At 38.4% G+C, this 14,126-nt stretch overlaps 1 protein-coding gene across 1 annotated transcript in view; it reads left to right on the forward strand.

The window, feature by feature from the left end:
• The first annotated feature begins 13,136 nt into the window (after window positions 1-13,136).
• eEF2 (eukaryotic translation elongation factor 2) overlaps window positions 13,137-14,126 on the forward strand; it is a 43,558-nt gene continuing 42,568 nt past the window's right edge. Inside the window, exon 1 of the mRNA XM_083140637.1 lies at window positions 13,137-13,268. Within this exon, the coding sequence (XP_082996763.1) occupies window positions 13,266-13,268 (3 nt within the window). The 5' untranslated portion in view covers window positions 13,137-13,265. The remainder of the gene's footprint in view (window positions 13,269-14,126) is intronic.

The raw sequence follows: 14,126 nt of genomic DNA on the forward strand, positions 1-14,126 counted from the left end.
TTCAAAGTTCAAACTAGAGCAGTGTTTTTCGGATGTCAAACACTGTTTTGAGGGCGGAGTTGGCCTTGAACGTGTCGATTTAGTAATTTGTTTGGAATACTTTAGCTTTACATTGCGTAATCTTATTTAACCCAGAGGGAACTGTATTTTCTGACTTGGCACGCTTTGTTTCTTTGTACCTGCAGCTGCAGGTGGCTAAAATCAGATTAATAAACGTGTTACGTGATATACTCGAGTAGAACTATTACAGAAAAATCAGCAGTAGCCAGCCTCCTCTCCCCAGTATGTTAACAACAGATTCATATATATTCCGTAGACATGGACCTAGAGTAGCACGTAATATGTTACTTGCCACGTTCCCTTTTCGTTAACAACGACTCGAAATACAATTACCTGTTGCCTTTGGCTTTAAATCAAATTAACCCCTAGACTGGGATTGGCACGAAAACCAAGAGACTTGCCGAGATAAAAACAAGAACGAATATAAATCGAGACTTCCGCTTCGTTCGAGACACTGGTAAACAATTTCGAAATTTCATATAGACTAAAACTTTTATTACACTGCTCATTACACTGGGGTGAGTCACTGATATTTATAAGTGAGTTGTATATTTTGTTTATTGTAATTGCAAAGTAAATCGATGAGTTGAAACTGGATCTGTTCAGCGTGGTTTCATATATTCAGCACAAAATGCACTTTCTAGTGAATTTGTTGAGTCGAAACAAGACATCGAACAGAGAACAGGACTAAGAGTAAGTTGTTCCTCAATACGCATTTCTCTTGCATCACATTGTTGGTTACTAACAAACTGAAATTTCAGTCTGTAATGAATGAATTGTTTGTTTTTTTAAAAAGTTCACTTTATGCACAATTCGGGACTGTTATCTACAGTTTATAGTGGGATCCGAACCACTGTGCCATGTGCCTCCACTGAGTATTGAACCCGGGACACCTTGGTTACAAGGCGACTACGTTACCACTATGCCAACGTCGTCGCCAGTCTCTAATGAAAACGGGATCAACAAGAACAGCACTCTACATGTCATAGTGTATTTTGCAAACATGTTCAATACATTGATCAATATTGTTAGATAATTTGGCCAAATTTCTGTAGGGGCCAAGCTCCCGAACTCTTGTCTGGTTACGCCAGTTTAACCGGCTTTGTTTGTTTATTTATTAGATTTTTTTAAGTCCGCTTGATGCGCAGAAAGGCTAATGGGAACTGGACCTACAGTTTAAAGTGGGATCTGAACTACCGAAACACTATTATCGAAGCCGGGACCCAGGGTGCGAAATCCTGGGGGGACGGGTGGATTCCCCTACACCAACAATTTTGGTCTCAAACCCCCCCCCCCACCAAAAATTTCCGGGGGGAGAGTTTTTGTTATAACAAACAAAAGATACGCCTTTACTTTTAATTTCAAATATACTTTACTAAGAATAATATCGAAAACACACGATTAGTGTTCGCAGTTGTGAGTATTGAATGCAATTGAGTTGAGTTGAGTTGGTGTTTTAAGTCCACTTTATGCACAGTAAGGCTAATCGGGACTGGACCTACAGTTTAAAGTGGGATCCGAACCACTTGTGCCTCCACCGGGTATCGAACCCGGGACCCCTTCATTACAAGGCGGCGACGCTACCACTGCGCCATCGGGAAGGCCCGAGTATTGAATGCATTCTCTCTCCAGAGATCCCTATGAAATTAATTGATTTATCATAAAGCACAAACTAAATAAAAACTTACACATAATAAAACTATTTCATAATTTATTAATATCTTTAACCAGTTAGTTAAGGAATTAATTAGCTGCTTTGCAATATCTAATATGTATAAAAGTAACAAATTAGTTTCCTTTATGTAATTAATAATAGTTGTAGTAATAATAATAATAATATATTTTAATTGAGTAATTTATTTTTACTTTTAATAACATTACAAATATGTATCGTATAATTTATACCTATGTTTGTGGGGGAGAGGGTTTATAGATGAAGAACTTTCTCCCCCCACCAGTTTTCAATGATTTCACACCCTGCCGGGACCCCTTGATTAAAAGGCGTCGGCGTTACCACTACGCCATCGGGGAGGCCCAACCGGCCGGGAGGAATGAGCAAACTCGAACTTGTTTCTGTTTAAGGGCTTTCGTAGAAACGCAGATGTAGATAACATTTGATGTAACAATCAAGACGGTATCTTTAAAATGTGTGTGTTCAAAAAATTCACAATAGAAAATGATAACTTATCTTCATCTATCGCACGAGTATATATTACATGCACCAAACATGTGACTAGAATTTTTGCACGGAACTAGCTCCACAATTACAATTATTTATGAAATATGATACAAATGCTTTATTTCTTATTTTTATATGTTTAGTTAGTTATAAGTTGTACCTGAATAGAATAGAAAATCGCCTTTATTGAGCAGACGTGTTTCTTCCTCCCAGCCCGCTCTTACAACGAACCTTTGTCAAATACATATTACAACTCACACATTACACTTTCTGAAAATCACTGTTACAGTAGAAAAGAATATAGAAAAATTAAACATTTATACTTATTATGTAAACAATTAATATACTGGAAATACAGAGTTAAATCTAAAATCACAATTAGAATACTATTATTACAGAGTTAAAACAGAAACTAAGACCAATACCTCATTCCTCTTCCTTACAGAAATGAGAAAGCCAGGCACTATTGTTTGAACAGTAGTGTTTGTAACTGTTAAATTGATGAGATGAAAAGTCAGGGACGTCGGAACTTATTTTGGGGTGGGGGGGAGCAGGTTTTCAAATCTATCAACCAGTTTTTACAATCTCATCCCCCATACATATATATACACTATGTGGAAGAAAGTCATTGGACACCACATGTCAGCGGATACCATCAGTTTTCTTGCAATCAATAGGAGGTCGGTCCGCCTTTTGCAGCTATAACAGCAGCCACTCGTCGTGGTAAACTGCCCACAAGGTCTTGTAGTACACCGAGTGGGATCTTCCGCCATTCCTCCTGCAGTACAGTCACCAACCCTTTAACTGTAGAAGGACAAGGCGATCGCGACCTCAATTGGCGCTCCAGTTCGTCCCATAGATGTTCGATAGGGTTGAGGTCAGGGGTCTGAGCAGGCCAATCCAGTCGGATGACATTATTTTCTGCATACTACTCCGTGGTAGCCCTGGAAACATGACAAGTCGAATTATCGTCCTGGAACACACATTCTTCGTTTCCTTGGAAACTCCACAATGTTGGGAGCATGGACTTGTCGAGAATATCTCGGTAGGACGCAGACGTCATGTGGCCATACACCGGTATCAGTGGACTCACGCCATGCCAGCTGAAACAACCCCAGAACATGATGCCGCCACCACCATATTTCACTGTGGGCACTACACACTTGGGTAACAGACGTTCTTCGCCATACCCACACTCCCCATCTGATCGAAACAGTGTGAAGCGTGATTCATCGCTCCATAGGACCTTCCGCCATTGTTCCACCGTCCAGTTTCTCCGCTCTTTACACCAGCATAGTCTCTGCCGCTTATTGTTTTTTGTTATCAGGGGTTTGTGGGCAGCGGCTCGACCATGATAACCGAACGCATGGGCCTCCTTGCGAAGGAAGTGTCTTCGTCGAAACAGTCAAATTGGTCGCACTTTGAAACTCTTCTGCAATCGAATGCATCGGACGGCTCCTGTTTTTCCGAATCTCCCTCTTCAGCACTCTCCTGTCCCGGTCGTCCAATTTCGAGGGTCTTCCACTTCGTGGTGCATTGCTGCAGTGTCCCTTTTCCTTCCACTTCTTGATGACAATGGTTACAGTTGATTTAGGGACCTGTCGGGCATCAGCTATGCTACGTATACTCATGCCTCCTATGGAGCAGCCTACTATGATCCCTCTTATAAACATGCTGAGCTCTTTCCTGTCCGTCATTTTATCAGCGAATGATCTGAGAAGCCTCCTGCTGTTGTATATATACCCGTCTGTAGTATCTTTTCCATGAGGAGTTCGTTTCAGAGTTGAAACCGGGGTGTCCAATGACTTTCTTCCACATAGTGTATTACATAAATAATAAATAGTATATACGAGTACTTATTGAATATATGAAAATTCACAGTGACGAAGCCTCATAAAGAGATAAGAGAAGGCCCAGAGACCTCTATTACGGAATATTTTATTACTTATAATTCCATTAAACGGCGCTTAAATACATGAAAACTGACATTTTAGGTCTTACGATAATTACCGCAAATTTCCACCCCTGCCTGGCACTCGATCTTCGCATGCAGTGAGGCATGATGGTATTGAGACATTCCTTTAATTAAATTATTAGTAACATAACTGAAAACGCACTACTTTTAAAAGGGTGCGAAGTACACGTGCAAACGTATTGAGAAAATCCATGTTTCTGAAGCTTTCTGATCGATGTGTTAGAAAGAAAGTTGCCCGTGGCCGTGTTCTCATTTACCATTTCATCATTTTATAAATCTTAGTATAATTTTAACAAAAACGTCGCATACTAAAGAAGAATTACATGAATGAAAGAGTTAAAAGGAAATAATTTAATGATAGTTTCAGATTATTTTACTTCACTTTTCTACCATTTTTTGGCTAATCGCGAAGGCAATCGATGAGATTGGGGCAATATGGTATCTTTTATTTGGTAAGCGCTATATTTTTCATATTTCAACATATAAAACATTTCTGATTCTCAAATGGCGTAACAAAATGATTCTTTCACCTTTTACTGATATTTTCAAATCCCAGACTGCTATTCAGAGATTAAGATTAAGAAATGAAACTATCAGTAATCTTAGAGTATTTCAAGGCTAAAGTTTTGCATCGAAGGCCTTCAAATTGTAATGGTCGGATTGACCATTACTGGTTTCTTTTGTGTTATTATATTAATTAATTGCTGGTCAGCTACAAGGTATAGGGTTAATTAATATGTTTCCATGTGTGTACTTTTATGTTATTATTGCATGAAAGTGTATGTGCTTAATGAATTGTGATTTTTACTGGATATTAGATTCCCCTGTTTTTTAGCTTCCCGGTTGGGGGAGCTAGCTGTCTTTCAAAAGACCGTTGTAGTGGAATTTTTCAGTGCTACGGGGTCCACGTTCACGGACGTTTACCCCGACTATAAAAAAGGCTAGTTGGGCTTTAGAAAAAAACAGTTTTTTACCGCCTTCGAAACAACGAGAAACCTTTCCTCGAGTCTTGTCCATTTATGGTAGCTGGACAGAATGATTGGAAACTAAATATAATACTTGACAAATGAACATCTTCGGGAGTTTAGTCCACTTATGGTGGCTAGACTGATGACTGAAATTAATGTATCTTTGGCTAAGGAACCTACTTCGAAAGTTTAGTCCACTTATGGTGGCTAAACTAATGATGGAAAATATATGTAGCATTTGGTAAAGCCAACCCCTGTTTGAAATCCCCAAGTTTCCCAATTAGCAAAAGATTTGCACTTGTACGATATTGCCGAGTCGCATCAGAATGCCTAGCGGGCTGAATGAGGATGCTGCGTAAGGAAACGCAAGACTAGTCGGAATATCAAGTAAGTCGACGGTAGGTCACAGAGATAGTGAGGCTAACTCTGTGTTAATGAAAGTACCAATGGTTAGGCCATAGGTACGCCTTTGCTTGAATTAAGGAAATTGGTTGATTATGTAAATGCACATATGGAAACACTTTGTAAATATGTAAATAATAGCAGCGTATAATAAACCCACATAATCCTACTACATATGTTATGATTGCTGAATTAACTCCAAGAACTTCAGTACTGTCTATTTTAAGCCAAATATTTATTCACTTTCTGTACATGTGTAACGAACCAGGGACTAAAAATATAAATGTTATGTGGAAACCCCCTTTTTATAATTCCGGTGTTAATATAAATCTGCCCGCTTGGCACCCAGGGTGAGGTGGAAGGAGAGATTTGAAAGGATAATACAAGGAAGTAATCAAGAGGGCCGGAGTTAAACCGGGGAGTGGGGGGCCGCACCTTTCACAAAATATAGTGCACGTTTGGAGAGGGCCGAGGTGTCAACTATAGGGCAAGTCGCCACGCTACGCCAACAGCTTTAAATTTAGATATTCGTATCTGTAATTATCGTAGCATCTAGATACTTGGTATTGCGTTTGAATGAAATCAGTCTGAGCTTTACATGTCTTTTCAGATCAATGGCCCCTCTTAGATGTTTCAGATTTGAGAGAAGAACCTAAGACTGGCCTCGACCTTGCCACCTAAAACTAACCTCCCAACATAAAAATAAATCACCCGTGAACATAAGAATGAACGGTATTACCTTACTCTGAGGTCTAAAACTAAGCCATCAGCCCTAAACATGACGTTTAAAATAAAACAGTAAACTTTTAATAAATGAAAATAATATTTATTTTGGTACACACGTAAAACTAGTATGGATAATTACCAATTACATTTTTATGAAAAAGAAATTATAATTGTTATAAACTCCTACAGATAAGATTTTAAACAATAATTTTTAAGTTTCGCGAGTTGCAATTCACATCATGAAATTTGAGCATTGCCAGAGATTTACGAATGAAATATAGGGAAGCTGCTGTGAAATTATAAATAACTATTAAAAAAAGAAAATAACATATTCGACCGTATCATGATTAGCCAATATGAGGGCGGGGGTTAATTCTTAGGAGCAAGAAAAGGAATTTTCAAAACTAAATAAAAGAGAAAAGTAATTGTTTATTGGTTTGGTTTATTTATTATACTTCGCTTTTCTGCCACTTTTGGCTAATTGCGAGGTTGTGGATGATTGATGATATGATGAAGGGACATTGACAAACAAAATCCATGCCTTGGCCGGGATTCGAACCCCGGCAATCATGCCGTTGCAAAAGAAAAATATGCTGTCAGATAACTTTTTAGCTTAGTTCATTGACCCCTAGCGTTGTAGGACGCTGTGATAACCACTATGCCACGAATTTCGGCGAGGAGAAAAGTAAGGAATTTCAATGATTCAAACTTGCAAAATAATGTTTGCATTGTTTAACTTGGTAATTTTTCCTTATTTTTGAGGAAGTCTTCACGGCGATAAAAAAGGGGGGAAGGGGGGGTAAGCGGACACGATAATTCGCAATAAATTAAAATTGGCCTGTATTTTGTAAATGTATTTTCGCTAAGCACTCTGGCGGAGTGTCTAGCACAATGCGCTTCAAAGCAGTGGCGCATGAACGTTTTTCATTGGGGGGGGGGGGTACAAAATTCAGCCTCCCATATATATACTCTATTCCATTCCTAGGTATAATGTGAAGGTATGGGAAATATTCCATTTTAGAACCGCAAATGCTAAATTTGAACAAATAATTTTTATTTCTTTGTTTTTCTTAAGATTTATGATAATTTTAAAAACATTATTTAAGATCAGATAATAATTCCGAAACATATAAAGCTCTGGACCTTGTTCTGGGCTCATTTTGAATTTAATGGAACGGAAAAGCAGGAGTTCGAAATGTGAAAATTGCGAACAAAGATACATCTATTCATTTTTATGCAGATTGCGATTTAAAGGGTGTGAGGAAGATTCCCACCCCACCCCTCTATCTTGAGCCATTCCAACCAGGAATAATCATCTCCCACCTACTGGATATAGAAACCATATTATTGAATATATCATACTTATAGAGTTCCACTTCAGTTCAGATCATTTTAATGTCCCATGCCTACATATAAAAATAAGTAAAAGTAAAGTGTTCCCCTGTGCTTTGCACCACGTCATGAAGGCATATAGGGGTGTGGGGTTAGGGCCCCAAACTTTCTTGATGTCGGCCGAGCTGGGTGTGATGTGATCAGCACTACGCCCCTGGCCGCGTTTAACCCCCAGAGTTTCCTCCAGGTACCCACTTTATACGACGCTGGGTCGGCGCCGGAGCAGCTTGAACAGGTTGAAAAAGTCCCGGTTCTTCCCCGCCGGGGATCGAACCTAGGTTTAACGATTGAGCTACCGCATCTTTAAAATATTCATGGCAAAGCATTTATTTGTAATATAATTAGCTGTAACTAATGACGCTGTTCAAGCACTGAAAGTATCCCTTCATCAATTTCATCACTCATCCTCATCTTCGTAATTAGCCAAAAGTGGCAGAAATTCGAAGTAAAATAAACCAAATCAATCAATCAAACATTCCCATCTCACTCAAAGACCTTGTGAATCCAATCCAAAATCAACTGAATGTGAAAGCGGGTTCAATGCCATAAACCTAACTTAACTGATTAGAGAAATTATTTAGAAGTTTTAAACCTACTTTTCCTTTCAATAAATAGACCCCCAGTGCATTGTTTTCATGCAGAAAAATTTGCAAGAAGTTGGACCAAGTCTAAGACTCACAGTGCCCTTGACAAGCAAACTGGCAAACCATAGAACCTGCAGTGATTCTGATTTCTCTCATACATTCATCTGATTTTCTTACAGTTTGACTTTAGGGTTTAACTTAAAATGGCGTTGTGTTTGTGTTTCATTGGATATCAAATTTGATTTTAAGCAATTAGTGTGTAATTCTAGGTATATCTGATATGTTGGTAAAAATAAGTCCTCCTCCCTCTGATAAAATCACAAATGTCTTAATGTCTATGAAACATTTCATTTCACCTAGGAATAATATTGCAATGAGACGAGTCGAGAATTGTCACAGCCTCATCTCGTCTCCTGTGTGGTGAGGTCCTTCTCGTTCTTGTTTGTGCTTATTCTTGTCTCGGTTTCGGTCAGAAGTTATTAAAACTTTTTCTAGATTCACTTCATGCTCAGATAGACTAATCGGGACTGGATATACAGTTTAAAGTGGAATCCAAAGCACTGTGCATGTGAGACCTTTTAATTACAAGCCGAGGTATCTCGTCCTGACCCACGAAAGGTTTAGTATAAGCAACATGTACATTGTGTCACCACTCTTACAACGTACAATATCTTATTAAAGCAAAAATATTTTAAGTATAGTTTTCCGAATACCCTCTTACAAAGTTATGAACATTATGGGTGAGGTACAGGAGTAGATTGTACCCCCAAGTTGGTCAGTCGTGTCTAGTCTCGTTTGTGTAAGTGTTTCGTTTCTGAAAATTCCATTTGAAAAATTCAGAAGAAAAGGAGGTCAGTCATGTTCTCTTCTGACTAAGATTTACATCGTATCTTCGAATAGACGCGACCGTTTCTTAAGAAAAGTGTACCCAGAGCATTCGCCTGAGAGTGATTTTCTGAGAGTAGGTTAACTTTACCTGATTCCACTGTTCCACACACATTTTAAACAATTTTCATCTCCTTAAAGAAGTTTTCAAGAACACAGGTCAATGAACTAAATCATAGCAAGCACAATGTAGCAGAATAAGTTTACAATGGTTAGAATTTCTGTGGTAAGGAAGATAATGCTTATAAGTTATAAACAATTTAAACTTTTTTTTATTGAGCTAATTGAAAATAGGTTATTTTAACAGTAGCACCTTGCGTCTGTCAAATTATCTAAGGGGGTACAATTAGATTTACGGATTTAAGGGGGTACAGTACCCCCTTCAAAAATTTAAGGGGTGCAATGTACCCCTGTACCCCCCGTTTCTGCGCCACTGATTCCAAGTCCCAGGTTCATATCCTCGATAAAACATGCGCTGTTATATTCGTACTTTTGTTTTGCTTTTCTTGCTTTCTTCGACATTTGGCAAAGGCACTCGAAGAAAAAAAAGGAATCTTAGCTTCGATTCTTGGCTAAAATTTCGCCTTTTGTATGCTTGATTAACCAATGTCACTTAGATTCACTGTTCTCTTCTCTGCGATGGTGATCAATAATTGGCATCTCTGCGTGTTTGTAGCCCCCTCGGTCTGGGGGAGGGGGTGTAAATTTTGTCTGATTTTAGGCTGGCTGTGAACACCCAAGGATTTACACCATGCGACGTCGCTGCCTTTATCGCCAGTGTCTGTCTGTACCTTCCAATTCCTCCACAGTAGCAAAGACATAGAGATCGTTTTCAAAATCTATAATTATAAAAATCTACATACGCAGTACTATGTCAGGAACGTCTCTAGCTTTACTTTCAACTGAATGACAGAGAAAAAAAATCAAATTTAACAAAGTAATCGAACCGTCAAACCGTGCCACCGCCCAGAGCGGCAAATTTTCAGGGCGGCAAAATTTGAAGAGATGAAAAAAATAAGCCTATTGAAAACTTGAAAGTTATAATATTATATTATATAACTTGGGAGTTAATATATGCCAATCCATCGTTTTGAAGGAATATGTCAGTAGTCTCACTTTAAAACCATGAGTGCCACAAGGGGGGAAAGCAGATTCGATGCCTAACTCCGGTGAGATATGATGCGCTCCTTCAAATATAATTGGCGACAATAAAACTGTCCAAACGGTCGCACTGTCGCACATAAGGCTCAGTGTATTGCAAACCAGTTGTGTGGCTTTACATTCCTTTGCTCACTAGTTATCTGGTATGACATTTTACTCCACGTAGTGAGCAAATGTCTTCAAAACATTACTCTACGATGTGTCAGATGCTGTTAGATGATTTCTCGCAAACATACCAGTGCTTTGAAAAAAGCAGGAGTGATTAAAAATTTCAAAGTCCCTTAGACGCCACTTGGCAGCCTGTCAGGGCCTTCCTACCTCCACTCGTGGCGTCGGGGGGCGGCGACCTGTGAGTCCTGGTTGATGAAAGAGAATTGGCATCAAATTTAGATATAGACTATCCAAAGATAGGCAACACTGTACAGGGTCGAAATCGAAAGAAGAAGCAGTTTCAGTGTGATGAAACTGTTGAATATCCACCAAAACGGTACAAAGTTGTTTTTTATTACCATGTCCTTGACAATTATTTTAGCTCTAAGAGAAATATTTGAGCAGCTTAAGTATCATAGTGAATTTTTCAATTTTTTTATGATATTAGTAAGCATGCCATCTGATCTTTTGTCTGAAAAGTTTAGAAAACTTGCAAGAATGTTAACACATGAAGGCTACTGAATTAAAAAATGAACTAAAAGCGTTTTCGTCTATAATAAAACAATTACACCAAAGGAGATCTTAAACTGATAAGGGGTCATGATTTTGCACCTAATGTGAGTAGAACTTCGAATTTATTAACTTTGTCGGTAACCGTGGCAAGTGGCGAAGAAAGTTCTTTATTTGGAAATTAAGGCTAATAAAATTACTATCTTCTGTCAGTCATGTCTGAAACACGCTTGTTTCCATTTTATGCAAAATAGCATTATACGAAAAAGAATATTACATGCAAAGGTAAACGTAAAGTTCCCTGTGGATATAGCACCATGTCATGAAGGCACATTGAGGGGATGTGGGGGTTGAACCAAACACATTCTCGATCTCGGCCATTTTGGAGGTGATGTGATCAGCACCCCTCTCCGGCCGCCTTTACCTCCCAGAGTTGCTCTCAGGTACCCATTAATTTGAGGTTTGGTGAACCCCAGAGCTGGTTTATGCAGGGTCAACGCAGGAAAGAATTCAGACCTCAGATCACCCATGCAGAAGATCCGAGAATATTACATGTAATTTTTTTTAATATCCAATCGTATATCACAGACATACAACGGTAAACGTATGAAGTGAAGCCTTCATTTCTTTCCTGATACTTGTTACATTTAAGATACGTTTAAGAGAGAGAGAGAGAGAGAGAGAGAGAGAGAGAGAGAGAGCGAGCGACAGAACTTTCATAAAATATAATAATATTGTAATATAAAATTAGTGTCTCATTTTTTAAAGATTAACTGTGATCTAGCGATATATCCTTTTGTGCTTAATAGTATTGAAATAGCGTAACAAGTCTCATTATTTATTTTATAGTTTGATGTTTTACTTAGGAATATATATATATTTTTTAATTTCCCGTTGCTGCGTAATGACGGGGAGTGTGGGGGGAGGGGGGTTGAAAGAGAACGGCATCTGCCGCCACCGCCCAGGGCGGCAAAATGACTAGCGCCGGCCCTGATTGTAATTAATCATAAATCTTAATTTATTAATGAGTAAAGAATATATTTCCCAGTATCTATTTTATTAGTTATATTTACTATTCGTCTCTAGCATTTATCAAAGACAAACAAATCTGTAATCATAATAAAGAGAGTTAGTTATATTTGCTTATACTCCATATGCTAAAATTACGCATTGTTTCGTATTCGTAGTTACAACCACTATAATAGCAGTAACTGAGTGCCCCAATTTAGTCGTCTGCCCTGCAACGCTGCCCTTACAAATTTGGAAGCATAGTTTCTGCCTTAAAATGAACGCAGAGAAACGCGAAAATTTGCAGGGTCCATTTTCCTATGGTGTAGTTGCAAGTAAAGTTTAGTGGAAATGTCAATTATATCTTATTTCATCGTTTGCACTCATTTTCACCAATTCTCGCCCCCCCAAAAGTTTTCCGAAGGCACAGATCTAATGAGCTTCACTGGCACAGCTAACAGGAATGATAATGATAGGCAGATTGTCCATTGCTATTTTCATTCCTTTTTTATGCCACATTCCATGTTGTTTTAATGAATGGAATTCTGTTGATTCGAAACAGATTTTACCTTTTACTTATTGACGCTTTTATTCCAATTCATTATCATTGTGGAAAATAGACTACATGAAAATGGCGATAGAATATTCTCCTACTCTTTCTATTGCCGTTGGGTGTACCACTATGAAGTACTATAATAGTACGTTTACGTGATTTGAATTCCTTGCTACAGAAAGGTAATTTGGATAACTACCTAAACTGTGATTTAACGTTTAACAAGTTGAGATTTTTTCAACAGCAAATTATTTTTCTGCCAATTTTACTTGAAGGGGTACAAGGGTTACAATTTGAATCTAATGATTTAGAGCGATAATACTGATGTCCATCAAAAAAATTAGGGGGTACAATGTACATCTGCACCCTCCCGTTCTTGCGCCACTAACTGTTCGGGATCCACTAAGCCGAGAAATAGTTTCTGGAAGTCGAGATCGTCACGGGAAGGTTTTTTCAATACTGGCACCGACTTTCATGAATCTCGCGCTCCTCTACTTAATATTTCTTAATTGAAGCAAACATGGATAAAACATGGAAGACGCCGCACCGTGATACTACCCATCTCTGACACGTCGCATGGGAAGATCTCTTTTCTCCTTTGACGCAGGCACGCTGGTAGCGCTCTCTGCCAGACCTGTTCCTTTTCGAGTGGAGTCGGCCATTGTTTCCTGATCTTACATTACGGTGGAAGGGAAATCGGAAAACATCCAGGATGGTAAGTATCCGACAAGTATATTATTTATGCAGTATTGTGCCGACAGTGTGACACTACTAATATTATGTTTTTAGTATTTTTTCAAATTGTATGTGTCGTTATATGCGAGTTGACAGATTGCACGTTTGAAACCCAAAAGGAGCGTGACATCTTGTGAATATTATACATTAATAAACTACACACTGAAGTTATAAGGAGTTATGCTGTTATTGTTGCTTCTATTTTATGCTTCATATGATTTACTCAATAAATTGAATGAATTCACTTTCCAAAACTCAAATTACAACACTAATTAACCACCACTTAATTGTATGGTAAGGTAGGTCAAGCCGAAATTTTATATATATATCCACGTTGTTCATTTTATTGTGATTAGTTCTGTCCAGTACAGGTATTAGAGACACTTAATACTTTAAAAAACTGAAAAGATAAATAGTTTGTGCAATACATGTACTGGAACGGGTACAATCTTCATTACGTTATGTTACGCAATACGTGTCACCGTATGGGAAAAGTTGAACGGATAGATTGTTACGTAGAAATTTCGGAGAAATTCAGACCCGGCCAGGTCTCGAACCTGGCGCTCTGGCATACTGAAAATATAGAGGTTATTATTTGTTGGCAATAGGATAGGTTTATTCAGCTAATATTACACTCAATGTTGAAGCTTGCAAGTGCGTAGTTTTAAGTACTGGACATGCTTTATACTATCGATTGTATAAGTACAGAAGAATTTGGGAGCATCTTTTCCCAATTGCGGATATGGTATTCTAGTGTTAACATAGTTTCACTGCGAACCTTGGGGAAAACTATAATATGCTTTACACTCTGATGAACAGTTTGCTTTCTTTAACGTTG

This window comes from Lepisma saccharinum, chromosome 1 (genome assembly GCF_977018435.1).
Source record: "Lepisma saccharinum chromosome 1, izLepSacc3.1, whole genome shotgun sequence".
Classification (NCBI taxonomy): Eukaryota; Metazoa; Arthropoda; class Insecta; order Zygentoma; family Lepismatidae; genus Lepisma; species Lepisma saccharinum.